The 24,256-nt window shown below is 40.0% G+C and overlaps 1 protein-coding gene across 4 annotated transcripts in view; it reads right to left on the reverse strand.

Moving 5' to 3' along the window:
• The window catches only part of pkn1a (protein kinase N1a), a 63,213-nt gene that overhangs the window by 26,876 nt on the left and 12,081 nt on the right, over window positions 1-24,256 (reverse strand). Inside the window, exons 1-5 of one of the 4 annotated variants that reach the window (XM_058380405.1) lie at window positions 16,652-16,971; window positions 9,425-9,725; window positions 8,874-9,022; window positions 7,461-7,581; window positions 4,241-4,386 (exon numbers count right to left, since the gene is read on the reverse strand). In XM_058380405.1, the coding sequence (XP_058236388.1) occupies window positions 4,241-4,386; window positions 7,461-7,581; window positions 8,874-9,022; window positions 9,425-9,725; window positions 16,652-16,738 (804 nt within the window). In that variant the 5' untranslated portion in view covers window positions 16,739-16,971. Of the gene's footprint in view, window positions 1-4,240; window positions 4,387-7,460; window positions 7,582-8,873; window positions 9,023-9,424; window positions 9,726-11,500; window positions 11,670-15,453; window positions 15,517-16,651; window positions 16,972-24,256 lie in introns of those variants that run through there. The other 3 variants (XM_058380407.1, XM_058380406.1, XM_058380408.1) reach the window with 3 other exon arrangements.

Below are 24,256 nucleotides of genomic sequence, written 5' to 3' on the forward strand. Positions count from 1 at the left end.
GTATGTGTATGTGTGTGTATGTATGTGAGTGAATGTGTGTGTGTGTGTATGTATGTGAGTGAATGTGTGTGTGTGTATGTGTATGTGTGTGTATGTATGTGAGTGAATGTGTGTGTGTGTGTGTATGTATGTGAGTGAATGTGTGTATGTGTGTGTGTATGTATGTGAGTGAATGTGTGTATGTGTATGTGTGTGTGTATGTATGTGAGTGAATGTGTGTGTGTGTGTATGTATGTGAGTGAATGTGTGTATGTGTGTGTGTATGTATGTGAGTGAATGTGTGTGTGTGTGTATGTATGTGAGTGAATGTGTGTGTGTGTGTATGTGAGTGAATGTGTGTATGTGTGTGTGTATGTATGTGAGTGAATGTGTGTATGTGTGTGTGTATGTATGTGAGTGAATGTGTGTATGTGTATGTGTATGTATGTGAGTGAATGTGTGTATGTGTATGTGTGTGTATGTATGTGAGTGAATGTGTGTATGTGTATGTGTATGTGTGTGTATGTATGTGAGTGAATGTGTGTGTGTGTATGTATGTGAGTGAATGTGTGTATGTGTATGTGTGTGTATGTATGTGAGTGTTTGTGTGTGTGTGTGTGTGTATGTATGTGTGTGTGTGTGTGTATGTATGTGAGTGAATGTGTGTGTGTGTGTGTGTATGTATGTGAGTGAATGTGTGTGTGTGTGTGTATGTATGTGAGTGAATGTGTGTGTGTGTGTGTGTATGTATGTGAGTGAATGTGTGTGTGTGTGTGTGTATGTATGTGAGTGAATGTGTGTGTGTGTGTATGTATGTGAGTGAATGTGTGTGTGTATGTATGTGAGTGAATGTGTGTGTATGTGTGTGTGTATGTATGTGAGTGAATGTGTGTGTGTGTGTGTGTATGTATGTGAATGTGTGTATGTGTATGTGTGTGTATGTATGTGAGTGAATGTGTGTGTGTGTGTGTATGTATGTGAGTGAATGTGTGTGTGTGTGTGTATGTATGTGAGTGAATGTGTGTATGTGTGTGTGTATGTATGTGAGTGAATGTGTGTGTGTGTGTGTATGTATGTGAGTGAATGTGTGTGTGTGTGTGTGTATGTATGTGAGTGAATGTGTGTGTATGTGTGTGTATGTATGTGAGTGAATGTGTGTGTGTGTGTATGTATGTGAGTGAATGTGTGTGTGTGTGTGTGTATGTATGTGAGTGAATGTGTGTATGTGTGTGTGTATGTATGTGAGTGAATGTGTGTATGTGTGTGTGTATGTATGTGAGTGAATGTGTGTATGTGTATGTGTGTGTATGTATGTGAGTGAATGTGTGTGTGTGTGTATGTATGTGAGTGAATGTGTGTATGTGTATGTGTGTGTATGTATGTGAGTGAATGTGTGTATGTGTGTGTGTATGTATGTGAGTGAATGTGTGTATGTGTGTGTGTATGTATGTGAGTGAATGTGTGTATGTGTGTGTGTATGTATGTGAGTGAATGTGTGTATGTGTGTGTGTATGTATGTGAGTGAATGTGTGTATGTGTGTGTGTATGTATGTGAGTGAATGTGTGTGTGTGTGTATGTATGTGAGTGAATGTGTGTGTGTGTGTGTGTGTGTATGTATGTGAGTGAATGTGTGTATGTGTGTGTGTATGTATGTGAGTGAATGTGTGTATGTGTGTGTGTATGTATGTGAGTGAATGTGTGTGTGTGTGTATGTATGTGAGTGAATGTGTGTATGTGTATGTGTATGTATGTGAGTGAATGTGTGTATGTGTGTGTATGTATGTGAGTGAATGTGTGTATGTGTGTGTGTATGTATGTGAGTGAATGTGTGTATGTGTATGTGTATGTGTGTGTATGTATGTGAGTGAATGTGTGTGTGTGTGTATGTATGTGAGTGAATGTGTGTATGTGTATGTGTATGTATGTGAGTGAATGTGTGTATGTGTGTGTGTATGTATGTGAGTGAATGTGTGTATGTGTATGTGTATGTGTGTGTATGTATGTGAGTGAATGTGTGTGTGTGTGTATGTATGTGAGTGAATGTGTGTATGTGTATGTGTGTGTATGTATGTGAGTGAATGTGTGTATGTGTATGTGTATGTGTGTGTATGTATGTGAGTGAATGTGTGTGTGTATGTATGTGAGTGAATGTGTGTATGTGTATGTGTGTGTATGTATGTGAGTGAATGTGTGTATGTGTATGTGTATGTGTGTGTATGTATGTGAGTGAATGTGTGTGTGTGTGTGTATGTATGTGAGTGAATGTGTGTGTGTGTGTATGTGAGTGAATGTGTGTGTGTGTGTATGTATGTGAGTGAATGTGTGTATGTGTATGTGTGTGTATGTATGTGAGTGAATGTGTGTGTGTGTGTGTATGTATGTGAGTGAATGTGTGTGTGTGTGTGTGTATGTATGTGAGTGAATGTGTGTGTGTGTGTGTGTGTATGTATGTGAGTGAATGTGTGTGTGTGTGTATGTATGTGAGTGAATGTGTGTGTGTGTGTGTGTATGTATGTGAGTGAATGTGTGTGTGTGTGTGTGTATGTATGTGAGTGAATGTGTGTATGTGTGTGTGTATGTATGTGAGTGAATGTGTGTGTGTGTGTATGTATGTGAGTGAATGTGTGTATGTGTATGTGTGTGTGTATGTATGTGACTGAATGTGTGTGTGTGTGTGTGTATGTGAGTGAATGTGTGTATGTGTATGTGTGTGTGTATGTATGTGAGTGAATGTGTGTGTGTGTGTATGTATGTGAGTGAATGTGTGTGTGTGTGTGTATGTATGTGAGTGAATGTGTGTGTGTGTGTGTATGTATGTGAGTGAATGTGTGTGTGTGTGTGTGTGTGTGTATGTGAGTGAATGTGTGTATGTGTGTGTGTATGTATGTGAGTGAATGTGTGTGTGTGTGTATGTATGTGAGTGAATGTGTGTGTGTGTGTATGTGAGTGAATGTGTGTATGTGTATGTGTGTGTGTATGTATGTGAGTGAATGTGTGTGTGTGTGTATGTATGTGAGTGAATGTGTGTATGTGTGTGTGTATGTATGTGAGTGAATGTGTGTGTGTGTGTATGTATGTGAGTGAATGTGTGTGTGTGTGTATGTGAGTGAATGTGTGTATGTGTATGTGTGTGTGTATGTATGTGAGTGAATGTGTGTGTGTGTGTATGTATGTGAGTGAATGTGTGTGTGTGTGTGTGTATGTATGTGAGTGAATGTGTGTGTATGTATGTGAGTGAATGTGTGTGTGTGTGTGTATGTATGTGAGTGAATGTGTGTGTATGTATGTGAGTGAATGTGTGTGTGTGTGTGTATGTGAGTGAATGTGTGTGTGTATGTATGTGAGTGAATGTGTGTGTGTGTGTATGTGAGTGAATGTGTGTGTGTGTATGTGAGTGAATGTGTGTGTGTGTATGTATGTGAGTGAATGTGTGTGTGTATGTATGTGAGTGAATGTGTGTGTGTGTGTATGTGAGTGAATGTGTGTGTGTGTATGTATGTGAGTGAATGTGTGTGTGTGTGTGTGTGTGTGTGTGTGTATGTATGTGAGTGAATGTGTATGTGTGTGTGTGTGTATGTATGTGAGTGAATGTGTGTGTGTGTGTGTATGTATGTGAGTGAATGTGTGTGTGTGTGTGTGTGTATGTATGTGAGTGAATGTGTGTGTGTGTGTATGTATGTGAGTGAATGTGTGTGTGTGTGTATGTATGTGAGTGAATGTGTGTATGTGTATGTGTGTGTGTGTGTGTGTATGTATGTGAGTGAATGTGTATGTGTGTGTGTGTGTATGTATGTGAGTGAATGTGTGTGTGTGTGTGTATGTATGTGAGTGAATGTGTGTGTGTGTGTATGTATGTGAGTGAATGTGTGTGTGTGTGTATGTATGTGAGTGAATGTGTGTGTGTGTGTATGTATGTGAGTGAATGTGTGTGTGTGTGTATGTATGTGAGTGAATGTGTGTGTGTGTGTGTGTGTATGTATGTGAGTGAATGTGTGTGTGTGTGTGTGTGTGTATGTATGTGAGTGAATGTGTGTGTGTGTGTGTGTGTATGTATGTGAGTGAATGTGTGTGTGTGTGTGTGTGTATGTATGTGAGTGAATGTGTGTGTGTGTGTATGTATGTGAGTGAATGTGTGTGTGTGTGTATGTATGTGAGTGAATGTGTGTGTGTGTGTGTGTGTGTATGTATGTGAGTGAATGTGTGTGTGTGTGTGTGTGTGTGTATGTATGTGAGTGAATGTGTGTGTGTGTGTGTGTATACCTCTGACATGGCTTTTTTGTCCTGCACTTTGCTGGCTCCTAACAGTCTCAGCACATTTTTGGCTCCCTCTGCGACAGCGTGCTCCACTCGGTAGTGGTGCCTCAGCTCCTCGATCCTCAGCTCTATGCCGCACGGGTCAGGCTTTCCTGTCACACATTCGAGGTTTTCAGCCACTTTTCCCATCCGAGGAAATTTCTAATGCATCCCTTTGGATGGGATTTTCCTTTCACACACACTTTTACACAGGAATTTAACAGCAGTCGACCGAGACAATACCTAATAACAATTCTTGAGAAAAAAATTCAGGACAGGATGGACAGGATGACGTCCTGATAATCCTTTCCAGTTGGCTGATTTAAGACATTAGCACTTTGAAGCAACAACAGGAGGAAAAGCTGACGAGGTCAACAAAAAAGAACAATACCAGAAATGTCTGGAGTGACTCAGAGGTGAAGTAGCTGATAGAAAAGAGTTTGCTTTTCAAGGGACAATAATCTTTGCCATGGTAACGATAACCAAACACAAGAGTGAATAACACAAAGTCTAAAATTTTTTAGAGTAAACATTTCTAATATATAATATATAAATATACGCCATATACCACAGTGCAGTTTTAGCTTCAGCTTAGCTCACAATTCACACAATTTCTACTATTTGCACTTCTGGTAGATGCTAAATGGCATTTCATTACTATGTACCGGTACTTTGCAATGACAATAAAGTTGTATCTATATACACCAATCAGGCATAACATTATGACCACCTGCCTAATATTGTGTTGGTCCCCCTTTTGCTGCTAAAACAGCCCTCACCCATCATGCACTGTGTATTCTGACACCTTTCTATTAGAACCAGCATTAACTTCTTCAGCAATTTGAGCAACAGTAGCTCGTCTGTTAGATCGGATCACACGGGTCATCCTTCACTCCCCACATGCATCAGTGAGCCTTGGCCGTCCATGACCCTGTCTCTGGTTCACCACTGTTCCTTCCTTGGACCACTTTTGATAGATACTGACCACTGCAGACTGGGAACACCCCACAAGAGCTGCAGTTTTGGAGATGCTCTGATCCAGTCGTCTAGCCATCACAATTTGGTCCTTCGTCAAACTTTCTCAAATCCTTACACTTGTCCATTTTTCCTGCTTCTAACACATCAACTTTGAGGACAAAATGTTCACTTGCTGCCTAATATATCCCACCCACTAACAGGTGCCATGATGAGGAGATCATCAGTGTTACTCACTTCACCTCTCAGTGCTCATAATGTTATGGCTGATCAGTGTGTAACTCTGTAAAGCGAGCTATAAGGCAAGTCACAGGTTTATATTAATGCGCTCCTTCTATAGCAGATAATAATCAAGGACTTGAATCACCAATGAGCGATACGGTCTGAGACAAATAAATGTGTGATATGAAAAATTTGCTTTTCCAAAGAAAAGGGTATGATTGCTAATATTTTGAGGAGATGTTTAACCTTTTTGGAAGGAGTCTCCAGTGTGAGCACTTCCTAATGTTAAAGGTAAAGCTGCACATACTTTCTAGCTAAATAACAAGATGTATTTTTTGTATTATTCCCTAAAAATGAACCCTCGTGAAGGAACAACTGTTTATAGCTGCTATAATACAACTGAAAACAAGAACCAATTTGTTTAGCGAGACGTTTCACAACATTAAATCAAACTGTAGTTAGATATAATAAGCACGATGTGTCATTCTTAAAGAAATGAAGAAAAAATGATTGTTGCTGTGGTATAAGAGGAATAAAACACATGGAGATTTGCTGATAAAATACTCAATCTCACTGTGCTTTGAGTTGTTGCTCAGGCCACATCACAATATTATTGCATGTTTTATTCCCTAAATACAGTATATTCCTGGCACAAGCTATAAGAAGAAATCAGGAATAGCTCTGCTTCCACTTTGTGCTTCAACTGAATAAATTTCTGGCTGTTATTCAAAATGTTCGATTAAAAAATAGGAAACAAAAGTCCAGGAATAAGTTTTGCCTGTTTAGCTGAGTGAGCATTTTCGATGTGTTTTAATATTCTGGTGTGTAAAGATAGATACAAGATGAATTGTGAGTGAGAGTTTATAAATCTTGCTCGGGACAAATCTGTAGCATGAGCGGGTTGACACCAGGGGTTGATGGCTAGTGTGTGTGTGTGTGTGTGTGTGTGTGAGAGACAGAGCGAGAGAGAGAGAGAGAGAGAGAGGGTTTGAGGAATACACAGGGGGTGGAGAGGGGTTTTCGTTGGATGAGAAGAGATGCTTTTATGTCCTAATAAGGCATCAGACTCTGGATACCTTGTACACGACTATGTAAACCAGAAATGTGTGTGTGTGTGTGTGTGTTGCAGAGGTGTAACAGCATGTGTGTACATGCTGAGCTAATAATACAGTGTTTGTGTCGACTCCAGGCAGCAGGGCAGTGTTTCCTCTGTGCTCTGCTAGGTGAGAGATGTAATGCAGTAGAGTGTAGTTAATAACATTACACACGAAACAGCCTTTTAATACTTTCTGTTGTCTCTGAGCTGGACATCGAATTGTGGCTGACCATGCATGTGTGTGTGTGTGTTTAAGGATAGATGGAATGTTACTCCTTGTATCAGTATGAGATATTACAGCCTAACGCTGAGACTCGAGACTCCTTCCATGAAGGTTAGAAAACTTCACTGTATTAATGATTATATGTTTTTTTTCTTCTTAAGATTAAGATTATAAAACACAAGTTCCTGTGAATGAGCTGATGCAACAGAAATGATAACCGTGCACTCTTCCTTTTACAGGAATGACTGTATTAGAAGGAGTGTATTAATATAAGCCTGTGATTCACCTTGCAGACTGTCAAAACTGATGCTACGTAGAAATTTTACTCAAGACCTTCTAACCAATCAGAATCAAGAATTAAACAGCTGCGTACTAAAATTGTGTTTAACGGTCTAAATGAGTCTAAATGTATCTAAATCTGTATTTTGCCGAGTGGAAAGACGCTTGAGCTTGCAACAGGCCACAGAAATTATAGTAGGTGGAGGTTTTGGGGGCGGAGTTTTACAGAAATACATACACATAACAAGGCTGTGTTGCGTGCAACTAAGTATAACCATTAGAGAGTATGATTCACCTTTAGTATAACAATGAAGTGTACCATTGAGTGGGTTTAAGTCCAATATCAACAAGTTTCATCATAAGTACACAGACGCACACACACACACACACACCTTGTATGTCCTCATTGTGTTCATAGGCCTGCGCTGCTTTGCGGATCTGCATGCGAATGATGTCGATCTTTGTTTTGCTGTCCTGGAGCATCTGCTGGGCGGTTTGCAACATCTTCTTATCCTAATACACACACACACACACACACACACACAGAGTACATGATTATTGAGTCATGAATTATCATTTCACTAGCAACCTACGTGGACTGATTAATACCTCAGATATGAGTTTCAGTACAATTTGTGCATCTGCTCTCTAGTAATGATGTTTATATAGTGTGTTAAATCATTGGACGAAAAATGCAGCAAAATGCAATAATACTGTCCAATCAGAGACGCATGGCCAGATATTCAGATCATTAGAAATGATCTAAACTACAATCTCTTTAATTATACAAAAGCAGACCATGGAGGTATAGTGGCCACAAGCTGTTTATGTTCATATATGTGTGTAAGATTAAATCCAAGGTCCCTAAAATGCTATTCAAAAAAACTAAGCTCTAATCCAATTCCTTAAGCTGCTACTAAATTGAACTGAAGTCCAAATGTGGAAGCAGGGGCGTGGTCGAGCGCCGGTTTGTGAATGGAGGGCGGAGCCGAGGGAAGTGAGTTGTAAGGATGTGAATGTGTGCGTGTGTGTGTATATTTTTCATTTTACCAAGCATGCCTTCATTTCCTAGACCCTCTGAACATCCGGGAATGTACCATGCTCTTAAACTCAAAGATGTGCTTTCTGTATTTTTCTTTTCAGCATTTACATACACACACGCACATTCACAGGTGCGTTATCCTTAGCAATCACTTCGCACGGCTCCGTCCTCCATTCACAAACCGACGTTCGACCACACCTCCGCTTCCACAGCCTCTTCTAAGCTGCTATTTAAAACTGAGTTAAATAAAACTTCCAAAATCTTCTACTCCAACTGAGTCGTGACTGAAGCCTCGGGGATTGAACCAGCTCTCACTTCTCTAATGAACTGAATAGGCGGCTGTGGTAGTCTGAGTAGTTATTTATCATAGATGGAAAAATGATGTAAATCATCAATCTTAAATTATATCTGTGGTGTGGCTGCAGGCTTTCATGCCAGACAAATGGGGGGTAAATCTGAAAGCTGATGGGAAACCGAGGTGAAGAGATTTAGCAAGTGGAATCAGGAGGTGGATGTTATACCAAAGTCAAAGTCTGAGTCTGATAAAATATAAAGTCCAGAAGGTGTTAATCATGACTAATGTCTTTGTCTATATGTATTTATTTGTGTTTTTATACAGTATGTAGGACATACTGCACTACTTTGGAAGAACAGAAGTTTTCTCTGGGGCTCAGTACATTTTTCTATTGTATTCTAAACCGCATGAAATGTCTCAGTGAGTGCAGACAGATCGAGACCGATGGTGTGTGTGAGCGTGTGTTACCTTGGTAGAGCCATTGGCGTAGATAGGGATCATGTTTTCTGCACCCTGCTTGACTTTGAGCTCTATGTTAAGTTGCCTCTCCAGCGCGGCAATGCGGTCCTGATGGGCTGATGCACGGCTCTCTGTGCCGGGAGACCGAGGCACGTCATCTGTAGGGCAGAGGTGACAGTAAAGACTTTCTGACTGTCAGATGAGGTTAAAGCTTATATATTTGAGTAGGAGTTAATATCAGCTAGAGCTTATACAAAATGTCTCCTCGGTTGAGTCACTAACTGTGTGCGTGTGTACAAGTTAAATATTCATGCACAACGGATGTGTATCCAGCTGTGAGCACAATCAAGACACGGAAGTGACTACTGGGGTGCACAATAAAAATTAAACATTTAGCTTCAAAGCAAATGGATTTACCAGTTTCACCACAGAAAAGCCCCACAGATGGTACTAATGAATGACTTGAAACCCACTGCAGCTATTCTGGCATTATTTTCTAATGCAAGATTTCTTTTCTGTCATTAAAATGCAAAGTTCTGTGCTTTAACTGGAAGACTCACCACGAGCCTCATCCGTTCCCTTGACAACAATATGGGCGTCAAGTTCCTGGAGCTGGACCTGGAGCGACTGGAGACGCCGGTTGGAGGTGCGCAGCTGACTGTCCACCTGCTGGGCATTGCGTTTGTCAGTGGTTGCACGTCGCAGGTTCTCTGCGCCTTCCTTGATCTTCAGCTCCTTGCGGATCTCCCGGCGGATCCTCTCACGCTCCTCGTCCAGCCGCTGCTGAACGCTTCCATCTGAAAAGTCAGAGCCTTGGTCCAGACCCAGCTGTTCCAGCACGGACAACCCACCCGGATCGCTCTGGGGACAAAAGTTGGTTTAAAAGAATTAATACTTACAGAACGGTGAACTCTTAGATTTGTAGATACTTGAATATGGATACATTCACATTTCCTATATAATATATGGCCAAAAGTATGTGGACACCTTCACTCCTGTATGTTCTCCAAACTGTTGCCAGAAAGCTGTAAGCACACAACATGAAAATGCCCCTGTGCACAATACGAGATCCATGAACAAATGGTTTGCCAAGTAAGAACTCGAGTGTCCTGCACAGAGCTCTGACACCAAACCCACTGAACACCTTTAGGATGGAACAACTGCACCCCAGACCTCCTCAGCTCCTGACCTCACTAATGCTCTTAGGGCAGAATCTAGTGGAAATCCTGTCCAGAAGAGTGAAGCTTATTATAACAGCAGAAAGGAACAATCCCTGAAAAGGAATGTTCAAAAATCACTTACAGTGTGAATGATTAGGTGTCTACATACTTTTCTGAATATACTGTATATCTTAATTCTTATTTTTGGCTAATGCTCTATTTACATTATGACAGCAGGCTCAAGACAACAACATTGACCGGAAAACTGTGCCAACGTCAGCAACAGAATACCACAAATCCCAGCGGAACATTTCATCATGAGTTCGATGTCCTTGACTTCTGCCATCACATAATATAGCAATAAAACAAACCGGATAACGATTATTTTTTTCCTAAACCAAACCAGATATCAAAATTTTTAATTTAGGGAAAAATTACTTTTGAAAAACTACATGATCAAACTACAAGATTATCAAATCAACGTGAACATGCTATAGAAAATATACGAGGAAGCAGATGACCATCGTCCTTAACGTACTGTCTCAAACGGCAGCCTGCTCATCTATAAATAAGCTTATGTTTGCTAACTAGATTAGCTAATCATATAATTCATAATAAGCTACCATAAAAACTTACTTGGCGTGACTAGCTGTGCCAAATTTGTCTTGCACCATAGCACAAGTCGTGCTTTGCCAAGGTGATATTATTTTCATGCACTCGTCAACATTTTAGTCACGTGATCTAGGTGCAAGACGTGATGTCTGGCTACATTTACACGGCTACCTGCTGCAATCCGTACCAATGTTAGACGTTATATATACTTTTATTTAGTTTTGAGGCACAAAGCGCCAACAAATCACTAATAATAATCTATATCAATGGTAAAATTCCATTTACGTTATATACACAGGCTACATTTTCTCAGCAAATGCGTCACACAGACTAAACTAAAAGTAGAGAAATTGTTTATAGCCACATTTCACTGTTTTAATGCTAGTTCAAAGACAGCTTCAAAGTCTTACGCACATCAAATTCTCTCATAAAAGAGATAAATAGAAATACAGAAGTGGTTGTGTCTGAGGTTGTGCCCCTAGACCAAACACCCAGCTACGTGAATAAAAAAACAGCAAGCTGTGAAAAGGGAAATAAACTGCTCGAGCATTGCAATAACAAATTCGACTAGATCAAAGATGTGAAATACAGCAATCCGCTAAAGAGACGCTACACAGAACATCGTTCAAAAAGCACTGGGTGTTTTCCAGGAACTGGCAGCGCTTGAATCTCCTTGACACAAAATCGGATCGCTGTAATTCATGTAAGCCAGGAAGTTGTACTTGTCAGCATTGCAAACCACCTCATTCCACAACCAGCAACAGTGTTAGTGCTTCAGTAACCACCGAAGTCAAGTCTTTTAGTGCTACTCACTCTTGCCGTTCAAGACAAAATTCATGCAGAACTACAGCGACGAAACTCCACCTGTGTTTCCAGGTATTCCCAGCGATCCCAGTGGTCCCATTCCCCCGACCAGCACATGCTGTTTACTCCAGCTCTACTATCCAACCTCTAACTGAGACATCGATCGAGACGGAGAGAAACAGAGAGACAGAAAGGAAGGGAAAGCCATGGTTGGGGTCGCCCTCCCTGAGCAGGATATCCGGTTGAGCCTCAGCACGGTCACTTCCTGTTTCCTGTGAAGTTATGCATGGCCAACACCAGTGACTGGATTTCAGTTTGCTTGTCTTGGAAATGTGCGAAACTGTACATTGCTAACTTGCGATAAATCTATAATGTCAAACTGAAACTTTTGCTTTCTTTCCATTCTGTATATTAGTGTGTGCATGTATGAGTACAGCTTCCTCCATATACAAGTGCAGAGAGAGAGAGAGCGAGAGAGAGAGAGAGAGAGAGAGAGCGAAAGAGCAACACCAAACTAGCTAGAGACACAGAGAGAGAACAGTGACATCATTAGCTCATATTACAGGATGTGAATAGAAGCAAAAGCAGTGGCCCTTCCTGCACTACATGCAGTTCAGATTCCTTGAATGCAGCTCCAGTTAAACAAACACGCTGCAGAAAATATTTCAACGGAATACACCAACACTTTCATCCTAATCTCTCACCCCACCCCATTACCACCGGCCAGAAGTTCAACATGTTTCAATGTACCGACAAAATGACCCCAACGCTCAATTACTCGAATCTTGCTTATAAAACGTATAATCAGTGATTTGCTGAGAATCTCTTTTGTAGCGTCAGTGTTCCTGTGAAACACATGCCCCAGCAGGACCTCTAGACCAAGATGGTGAGCTTTCTGATCTAACAGACAACATGATTGACTGAAGCCTCCATATGATCCCTGTCATCTGCTTTTCCTCCTAACTACAGAGAGCAGACGTTTGCCTTTAAGCAAATATTTGACAGCTGCTTCAATGGGAGAACAAACGTATTCTGAAGAATAAGTTCTACGTGCGGCTTAAAACCTTATATGCAGTGACTAAATGAATAAATATTCAGTTTTTGTAGGATTTTTTTAAGTCATTTGTGTAGTTTAGAGCCACGATGCAGGGGTCCCCACATTTGGACCGGCCTTCTGAACAATGCCAGAGACATATAAGTTCATTTTAAATATAGGTTTTACTTATATCTTATCTGTATTTGATAATAAAAGTTGGCTTTCAAACTAAAAATTGAGCCTAATTATTTGTTAAATTCACCTACCAACAGAATGGTACATTCAACATAACGTACCATCGCAAACAAACAGGTGATTTCAACAGCAATGAATATGGAAAAATGCCATTATGACCGTAATAATGCTCTTTTAATAGCCTATATATCTCTTGAAAAGTAATGATCATTTGTCTGTATGGTGCATAACAATATAATATACCTATTCTAGCATTAGGAGGCTTAATAAATACATAATCATAATAAAATCTCCACGACAATACTAGTAGTAACTAATTTTCTGGTACAGACCGAGCCGGCCCCTGTTAAAGAAAGGAAAAATTATGTGGCCCTCAACGAAGGCTTAGTGTTTAGTGCACCCCTTGGGTTCTCATCAGGATACTAGCTAATTACGGGTTACTAAATATAAATGACTTAATGAATAATTTGTCTCTATTTTATTTTATGACTTGGATAAATCAGCCTCTTGGTCATTTGACTCAAACACCAATTAATCAAACACCAACTACTGATTTAATTAACCTATTTAAAAAGACTTATTTATAAGAAATATTTAGATTCCTCAAAGTACATGTCTGAATTAGCTTTTACTAGAGATTAGAAATCAAAATGGAGGTTTCTTTGTGTGAGCGTCATGTCTGATGCCATTATAATGTGTTGCAGATTTTCTGTTCGGTGTCACAGGATAGGCTAGTGTGAACGACTGTTACAGGATTTCCCAGGGGAACTCACGGCAGCTCAGGAAAATGAGATTTGATTCTGATTTTTGCTTTATACATCTCTGGGTGGAATGGAGGTTATAGTGTGTGGCTCCTGAGCTCGGGTTACTCTGTTTGTGGTGGAGTATATGCTCTTCTTTTGTCTGTGTGGGTTTCCTCCAGGGTGTCCACTTCCCCCGTACACTAAACTTCTCATTGAATGCGTGATTGTGTGTGTGTGTGTGAGGTTTGCATACTCATATTGTACATCGGAGTGGAAACTGTATGGTTTCAGTCGAAGTAGTCTCAACAGTCAAGATGATTATCTTCTGTTTTGCAAATGCATGTGTTTGCTTTTTGCTTCCTACAGTGTGTTTCTGTTGACGTCGTCAGATCTGTACACCCTGGTAACTATTGGGCAAGTGGTTAGGATTACTGTCACACACACACACACACACACTCTCCAAACAAGCCTTCAGGGCTTAAAGCCATGTAAGCTGCATGCTTCTTTTTTTTGCATATACATAATCCTAAAAAACAGCAACATGTAATACCTGCTTCAGCTTCTGATTAGCTGACACACACACACACATATGCTCACACACCCACACGTGCACGTCTACACACCAAAACACAAAAGCATGGCAGTGACTAAGCCATAACTAAGCCACAAACAATGTCAGTAGCTGTAGCCTGTTAAAAAACACGAGTCATTTACAGTAAGTGAGGATGAGAGAGCTAGCGAGAGAGAGAGAGAGAGAGAGAGAGTAGGGGGAAGTTTCTACTAAAGTGGTTGTGAAGCTAAATTCCAGCTCTACTTATATGCCATTTAATCATAAGGTTGCTTGGAGTCCAACCTAATAATTAAGCTCAGCTCCTTAAAATGAAGCTTAGTCTGGTTACAAGTTCTTAATCTGGGGTCTTGAAACTAAACAGATCCAGATGAAAAGAAAGCTGACTTGTGGTTTGTAGTGACGAAGCAAAAATACAGACACGCTTAGTGAACGTTTGCAGGTTTCTGCCACTATCTCTGCTGCATGTTCTGCGCCGTTTATCGTAACTTGGAAAAACACTTGTGAAATGTGAAATCTGTACCTCGTGTGGTTTCTTCAGACTGGAATCTTAATTTTCCAAGCAGCCCAAAATCACAGATGTGACACAGCGGATGTATTTGATACTCTATACTCTAACTATATAGTCTTCAAATACTATTCTATAATTAATACAATAATTAAATTTAAATGATATAGCTATGATATTAAAGTGAAAATCGCTTGGGATCTGTTTCACTAGACTAGGTTTCTGTAAAAATGCCCAATATATCACTGGTTATCAGTAAAACATCACAAGGCATCACTATGAAGCAGCAAGTGGATGGTCAGTAGAAAGCTGGACAAGCTGTGTAGTATAAACAATATAAACATATTATACGACAGTTGTGTTTAATGAATCAGTCAAAAAATAAATAATGGCACTGGTATTATACGGCACATAATACGGCGAAGTTCGAGGTAAACTTCTCGCCTAGAACTGTAAAGAATTCACAGAAAACCTCTTCACCTTTACATAGTGACTTCTCTAGAATCAACATGGCGGCTCATGTAGTGTAACTAACTTCTTGTTTCTTATTTGTGTATAGCAGTGTTGGTTTCAGACCAGTTGGTTGACCACTAATCACTGTGTAGAAAGGCTAATCACCAATGTCTGTGAGTTAGCTTGTTGCTAAGCGGCTGGCTATTGTCTACGGTTGCATTAAAGATTCTGCCCGAATGTTGGCAATAGTAGAAAAGTACCAATGGGTCTGTAATTGTAAAAGTGCTGATAAAGCAGCTTTTTGATGAGCTTCATGTGCGCTGACAGAGAAAATAAAAGAAACGCTTTTCTGGAGGCGTCCATGCAAATGACCACTTATGTGGCACCATGAATGCAGCATTATTTCTGCTTGACAACAATTAGTCTTTGTTAAAGAAAATATATCTTTTGTACTCTTTTAACAGTATACAGTTATGATTAACGCTGTGAAATATTCATCCATACCATTACCTTATATATCAGATAAACAGCCAATCTTCCACTTTGGCCACAAAACATCTAATATCTTCTGTATTCTTTTCTGGCCACAGGCTTCAGGGTGCTAAAGCGTTGGCAGATTTCCATCAGGAACACGTTGAACTTTCGACAGCAAGATACAGCTACAGGTCCGAAACAGTAGTGAACGGAATTCAGTGTAGAAACAATATAACCTCATGCATAAAGATCATCTGCCATGTCCTGTGAAACGTAGGTGATTCCTGACCCTTTTGTTAAATGATGAAATGTACTAAATTAGCAAATACTAGAAGTCCAGCTTGCGAGACTAATTTCTTACCAAATCTATATCCAATTCTATAAACGTTACATAAACCATGATATAATCAACTTAGCTGTGTTCTAGTGTGAAATATTATTGCATATTGTTTTGCCTAGAGCCATAAAACTTTCTCACCAATTTTAACAGAAAACTTCACCAGCTCTAAAGTGTGAAGATGCTTGTGCATCAGCTCTATAAATACAGTGTGAAGAACATGTGCTGCTATTTAAGAAAGGTTAGGGGAAGAAGGGGGTCTTATAAATCTTATATGACTCATACATAACATGTTTATATTGCTGAGGCATTTGTGTATCTCTCCCTAGGACGGACCCACGATCTGAGTGCAAACACTCAAACACAAACTTCACACACCTTTATTTCAAACATGTCTGAATTCCACGGCGGAGAATGAAAGCAAAATAGGCAGACTATGTCAGATAGAGAACTCGACACTGCTACTTCCTGTTTGCAAAGGCATGTGTTTGTACACCAGAGGAAACATGGATATATAAAAAAATAAAATGGCCTGGTGTATGCACTAAACACACAAGCATAGTTTCCCCCAGCTCCCATCAACCTTCATGATTAAAATGATATAATGCCCTTAGTAACACGTAACAACAGAGAGAGGTGGGTTGGGCTTGGATGACAGAACGAGGAAAGGAAGAGAGGAAAAGAATTTAAAGAGATGAGAAGCCATCCGGACAACATTGTCAGCCATGAAGGAAAAAGACCAGAGCTCGAGGAAGAAAAACAACAGAAATAGCACAAGAAACACCTCAATTCTGTGTAAACAGGGCGAGTAAGTACCTCAACAGGAGATAATACAGGATCAGATAAATCTTAAAAACCTATCCAGATCTACACTGGACCACATTGGGTGAAGCCTACCCCTTGAGTGGTGCCGCCCGGTTCTAGTTGGCTGGCCATATCTTGTCTGTCCGTTAGAACGTCTCCACCCATTTCTTCCGTAGCCATGATGGCGGTCGAGACAAAACCGCTTCTTGTAATATCTTTCCTCAGTCAGACTCCCAGATCAGCTCCAAATCGAAGGGATGGATTCTCATTAAAGAAGCTCACAAGAACAAACGTGCACGGACGCTGAAAAAGGGTAAAAAAAAACTGTTTTTGGGTGAAGGATGATGTGAAAAAAAATGAGAAAGAAGAAGGAGGCCAGGGCCCCACCCCACGATTTCCTGAACAGAAAGGAGCTCAAGAGAATGCAGCTTAAACACAGTGCATGTATGCAGAAGTCGCACGTGTCATATGACTGCTGCTATTGCATGAGTTTTTTTTTTTTACTGCGGAGACAAGCAGCTGAGATGCTACCGATCACTGATGCAAAACTGATCAGGCAGAAGTGACTATGACACATTTCCCAGTTCCATGCAGAGATTTAAGAATCCTTAGAAAAATTAGCTCACGTTACATGGTGTAAATAAATCTTTCCAAAAGATTGTAAATGAACATCTGACAGAACATATCACAATTTCAACATATTTCAATAGTTCATGATTAGGCTTATTGTTTGCTATACGCGTCTTTGTAAATTACCTGTTACTATAGAAACAATAATGTATAAGAACTATATCATAAGCCCAAATTATTGCTTGAAATATTGCCTAGAACTGAGGTATAATTCGGCTTATTTCACACTCTATATATCTTCAGTCATGGAAACCATCATATCCAATAGAATTAGAATCTTTTGACAGAGACCACTAGGCCAAACCCTATTATAAAATAAAACCAGTGATTCTAGATAGATGGTGTGTCATCACGAGTCCTGAAATGATCCTAGGAAGCATCGCATTAGCAATCTGGACTCAAATGAACTGCAACAGGATCGATCTCCTCTCACTCAGTTAGTCAGTAACCGTCTGACTGGCATGTCTTTTGTCTCTGGTACTGGATCCAGTTGGTGCCATGTGAACTGTTCAGAACGAAGCAACGCACTCATGTCGGATGTTCTGATCTGGGACCGAGTCAGTGAGTGCACATCTGTGTCATAAATGAAAAAAATCCACCAGGAGATTATAAACAGGAGGGTTGTAAAATGTCTGAGGCATCAGGGAGTCGCACTTGAGTCGAAGCAGCACACATTAGCATGTAATAACAGTGGGAGTGGGATAGAATTTATTAGCTAGTTCACAAGACATGTGAAAGCTCTTATCTCCATGCCCCAAAAACATAAAATAGAAGTAGCTAACATAATTTAACCCCAAAATAAGATAAGCTAGAGCCGTAGGAGATATAGATGGTCTCTGACTCTCAAATTGATTTCGGTGTTGACTTTATGATTTGTATTTGAACTTGCTGAATAAGTTAGACTGAATATTGTCTTAGTCTTTACTGAGACATTACAAATAATGTCAATTTTGTGTTTATGTCACAAGTAAATCCTTCCTCTATGTTTATACTCTGGAATTTGTTCAGTCTGCGGACATTTCAAGGCTGGAATAAATAGTCGGAATATTATTCTACCCATTGAAATAATGAGGCTAATGTTTTGCATAGTTATGTTCTGGTTTACAGATAAAGGCATGAAAAAAGGTTTAATTACACACTGAAACTAAAACTGAACACTGGTGCACTTTCCTCATAATACACAAGGGGACGCTTTCAGTGAGAATGCGGTTTTGGCCTTGCGCTTTTTTGTTGCATCAGCACAACATTATCACAACACTGTTTTCATTTAGAAGTGGAGTAAGCAAGGACATAATGCGAACCAAACAAGACATACAGGAACGAGGAACATGGAAGTCCGAAAGCAGGAAGCAGGAGGTGGTGGAAAACAGGTGTTATCAAGACAGAATAAAACTTTTACATGCAGGGAAAAGTAGCCATGTTGGCAGGAACGACGAAACCAGAAGAAACGGCGAGCTGCTGTGCTTCGACTTGGCGTGAGTGCGTTGCAGCTGGTCTGTCCGGGTGGGAGTTTATGGGTGTTTCAATGTTCATACACTCTCTCTGACCCAAAGTCTACAAGCAATTATACATGCACACACACACACACACACATCAGTCAAATTAAACGTGTCTGCAGGAAACGCCTCAAAATGCCTGACTCTAACGAAGATTTAATAGTGCAGGGACATGATTGGCTATAAAAATACACTGCTACACTAGTGATGTGTGTATGTGTGTTTGGGTGTGTTTTAACCAGACATGCAGACACACAAAAACACTCATTGAGGCACGTTATTATCCCATAAAACGTTTTTCATGAGAAGTTAAGACTCGCGGTGTTAAATGTAGCATAAAATAGAGTGAGAGCCAAATATGTAAGTATTTAGTATTCAGACTTCACGTGGGTTCGGTGAATGTTCATTCCCAGCTCTGCATTACTCAGACGACTGTTTTGTATTCGATTCAGTCTTTCTTTAACTCTGTCTCTTTCTCACAGATGGACCCTCTATTCAGTTACCGTGACTCGTGAGAATGCCAGCGATCCTGGAGTCCGTTTAAACCCCTAGGGGACGAACTGAAGAAGACGGAAAGAACAGCGGGAGAGAGAGAGAGAGAGAGAGAGAGAGAGAGAGAGAAAAAGAAAGGACACACTGGAGACGCATACATGAAAGAGGGGGAAAAACAGACACTAAGGAATTTTTTCAGCGACGGCGAGAAGAAAGGAACTGAGTGGATACGCACAAAGTCTCCTACTGCAGTCAAATTTCCATGTAAAAATTTCCATATTTAAAAAGCATTCAAATGCTTAACATAAGACGCTCTATGCTTTAGACTCCTAACATAAGACTTTTAAAACGGTTTCCTAAACCGGTTTGCTCAATATAGGACTAGGGCTCTGAAGAAATGGAAAGCATTCATGATTTTCTTTTCTTTTTTTTATATTATAAAAATATACAAACACATATCAGTAGTTTAATTCGCCTTTCAATATCATATAGTGGCTTCCCAATACTTAATGTTTGTACGATACTTCAATATTGATATTGACACCTAATTCTTTAAACAGAGTAATTGAGGAACTGGGAAGTGGAGAGGCTTCCAGATCAGGGACACACAGATGCTTCCTACACAGAAGTTATGCCTGTTGACATGTGATACAGCTGTGCAACAAAGCCATCGACAAGTCACGCTACAACTTCTCCGTCTGACGCGACATGTACATTTGTTGCTTATTCCTTGTTTCTGTGTCCTCAGAAAAATGAGATGAAACCAACGTTAAAAAAAATTACAGGATTCAATTATATACATGTCTGTCCATGTATTTTTGTTTACATTTATGTAGTGACCATATTATATGAGAATAAAAGCTATTTTAAGACACACTGACGAAACCATAACCTGAACTTCTTTTAAAATTGTTCACATTTCGAAGCTTCCTGAGTTAAAGGTCACTTTTATTTTGAAAGAATTTTAGCAAGAAATAAACTTTTAGATGTTTCTGTGTGGACTAAATTCATTAAGCTGCATGACCATTTCAAACTGATGGCATCAACAGAGGTTTCCTCCAACAGCAGCTGGTCTAGTCCTTCTTGTAACTGATCTGTACACGAGAGCTATCCTACACTATATTGCCAAAAGTTTTGGGACACCCCTCCAAATCATTGAATTCAGGTGATGTTTTTCAGGGGTTGGGCTCGGCCCCTTAGTTCCAGTGGTAAGGAACTCTTAATGCTTCATCATACCAAGACATTTTGGACAATTTCATGCTCCCGACTTTGTGGGAACAGTTTGGGGATGACCCCTTCCTGTTCCAACATGACTGCACACCAGTGCACAAAGCAAGGTCCATAAAGACATGGATGAGTGAGTTTGGTGTCGAGGAACTTCATTCCTTCATTCCAGAATTCATTTCTTTCTCATGATGACATTATCCCAACTTTGCGTTTTCGTGATTCGACCGCATCGTGTAGCGCCACTACAGCGCAATTGTAGAGCTTTATTCATATTCAAATACATCTCAATCCAAGTGATTTAAATGCGAATGAAATTTGACAGCCCCCCTATGAATACATGTGGGCCGGGTGACAAGAAAACATTGTCATTGAAATTGACAACTGAGAAAGTGGCTGATGGAACCGTGAAAATGAATGAGGGCTTTAGATAAAGGTGGGGGGGGGTATGAAAAGGGAAAAAGCTTCTAGGAAAGGGAACTCCCACTGCCCACTGCTGCTGGCCTGCCTCATGTCCTTTTCTAAATGTATTCTTCTCACACTAAGAGAGAGAAAGAGAGAGAGAGATAGAGAGAGAGAGTGAAACATCTGGAAGATTCTTTACATTCTTCTGTGGTGACTCTAGATGCTGTCCAGTAGATGGACACACCTCAAACAGGAAAAGAGAATATAGATAAAGGATTATGTTAAGTGTTAAGAAATGCGCAGGAGGCGACACTGGAAAAAAATAAAAGTACATTTGATTTTCATATCTGCAAATGAAAGCCTACTGGTCACTATTTTAATATAACCACAGACGCATGGATACGCGAGCAGACGTAAACAAACGGCACTGGCTGAGTGTACTGGACAGCAAACAAACATATGCTTTGATCCCAAGTGAAAACACACACACAGCATGAGACTTGTGCATGCTGGTAAAAAAAGGATCTGTGTGTGTGTGTTTGAAAGAGAGAGAGAGAGAGTATGGACAGAGTTCATTACAGGGTTCAGTGTGCAAAGAGCCAATCCTGCCACTGGTCTCCAGAGGCTCTGCAGAATGTGTGTGTGTGTGTGTGTGTGTATGTGTGATCCCTATGAGTAAAAAATGAATAGTGTCATTGTAGCAGCATAGTCAAAGATAGAGAGAGGCGGGAAAGACTAGGACTTCACTAGCCTCCATTGTTCACATGCTAACACACACACACAAAGCATATGAATAAATATCACTAGAACATCATAATGTACTTATCACAATATAAAACTATCATTTTAATCAAATAAATTTTTCATGGCCAATCCTGGTGCCGGTGTGATACATTTCAGTGAATAGCTAACGCTAACATAAGCTAGCTAGCTAGTCTGTTTGGTCTCAGATGTTCCATCAATATATATTTTCAAACTCAGCAGACCAAAGTCCACCATCTTGTTTTAAATTGGCCCACAAGATATGGGGAATTCATTTTGAATCATCGTTTTTCCAACCACAAGATTTTCAGTAACAAAATGAACAGCTAATTTGTGTAAGCTAATTTGTGTATGAAATGTTCTGCATGGCATGAATTCTTTTTTTTTTTTTTTTTAGGCCAGATGTTGAAGGTCTCTCCCGATTTTAGCGCTTCAGAGTTTAAGTCAAATGAATCTGACATGATAAGAGATTTCAGAAGCCACTGTATCTCGATCACAAGTCTCTACCGGTGCTTTTAATCTGCGCTACGTTTGTAATTATCGCAGTTCACTCATATTAATCTCTTCAGATCTCGCCTTCAATATTCACCTCACAAATCAAGCATATTATTATGTAATTACCGTGAGGTTTATAAGTTGTTATAAGTGTGAAGAATGTAAGCCTGGGAGTTTAACAGAATAAATCTGATCCCGGCTTTAGAATTTATTCCTCATCCCCAAAGCAGTATGAAGAATTATACAGAATTTCTCTGAGATACCTGTTCTAGCCTAGACTGTGTCTGAGAGATAGGAGCCTGCCCTACATTCTGTTTCCTGTTTATCAGGAAAATCCAGGTCCACATGGAGCCACTAGATTCCCCTTAATTTGCGTCATCTTGTTGATGATAGGTTCAGGACTAAATTGGTGATAATATCAAATATGAATGGTACAAACCGAACTATTTTTGCTTTATCTTCCGATTCCAGACGTCGCTAAACAAACTTCGAGACCACTGTCATCGATGTCTCCAAAGATTATCCAAAAGCACAGTCACATCTAATGTGTTACTCATCCTGGTAACAAAGCAATTACCCTGGAAATTGGGCAGGAATTTTCCCACCCGTACGTTTTACAGGAATATTTGTTTTTGCAGTGGTTCTACGTCAACCTGGTAGACTTCAATTCAAGCTGCCCCGGGAATTTTATGAGGCACTTATGGGAAATAATTGTAATAGATCTGTATTCTGTATTCATGGTCATTATACTGAGTCAATACTGACAGTGTGTGTGTGTGTGTAATCTGAGATAAGACACACTATAGTGGAAAAAACAAATGTTTTATCAGCCTGATAATCTACACTCTGTGTTGGTTTTGCTATACTTGTAGATCTTCATTTATAGATCAGCACAGTATCCGGATTCATATAGAAATGAAAAGTATTAGAAATCAATATTATATTTCACTATTATAATTCTTTGTCAAGTGCTTTGGAAATATAGACGTTATGCCTAGGTCTTTGCCTCCGGTGACAATGAAAAGTAAAGGCTGCTGTTGTGTTCAGGAGTCCTATAATTAGACTACAATAGTGGTGTAACGAAAATAGTTGACAATTGCCTGCAGTGGCACTGGGTGTGAATCAGGCCCTGGCTTTGAATGGGGGAGGAGTCACGGAGAATGAGCGGGTAACAAGCTCACACCCTCTTACAATATCCTCATACATCATACACATAGAAATATGAATGCGCAAATGTTTAGACACGAGCAAGTAATCTCATAAAAGGCAACGTAGTTCTGATTAAACCTGTCGAGTGACACATCCACAAATTTTATTTATTATTAATCCAATCTCTACATCCTACTGGGTATCTGGAGCCTATCCCAGGAGTCTCAGGGCACAAGGCAAGGTACACCCTGGACAGAATGCCAGTCTATTGCAGGGTGCAAAACAAGTGCGCACACATATTTACACACTATGGACAATTCAGAGATGCCAGTCAGCCTGTAGTGCATGTCTTTGGACTGAGGGAGGAAACCGGAGGTATAGGAAGACCATGCAAGCTCCACACACACAAATGCGAAGGTGGGAATCAAAACTCCATCCCTGGAGGTGTACTAGTACTACATGATTTTTTTGTCTTACAGGACTACAAGATTTTTAGTCCTACAGTACTACATGATTTTTAATATTACTTTGCTGCATGGTTGATAAAATACAATTACATGCTACCTGATTAAAAAAATAAGGTCCAACTGTGTTCATATTTCTGAATAGGTACGCCAAACCTAGATAATAATATTCGGAAGGATGGGTGGGATGTCATACTTGCTCTCTGGGTGAGAGTGATGGCATACTTTCTCTTCCCGGTCAATCACAGTGACTCGTGGGTGTTTGTGAGCTCGTATATGAGAAAGAGGGCAAAAAGCGATTTCCAGTTGGTGTGTAAAGGCTGAACTGTGAAGCAGCAGTTTGTAAAGATGTGTCCGGTTGCCTTCATGTGCCTCAGAGGAAGCAGTGTTTCTCACATGTTCACAGGTGATAAAATTAGAAAGAAAATGAGGGAAACGAAAAAAGAAATAAGATAGAGTGCTTCCCATTGAACACATAAATCTGATTTTATGTTGCACCAAAGCTTTTCTAATTCATAGCATTAATTCACATATTTCTATATTTAACGGTAAGCTAGTTTCAGGCTGTCTAACTATAGCTA

The sequence above is a fragment of the Hemibagrus wyckioides genome, linkage group LG26 (genome assembly GCF_019097595.1).
Source record: "Hemibagrus wyckioides isolate EC202008001 linkage group LG26, SWU_Hwy_1.0, whole genome shotgun sequence".
NCBI lineage: Eukaryota > Metazoa > Chordata > Actinopteri > Siluriformes > Bagridae > Hemibagrus > Hemibagrus wyckioides.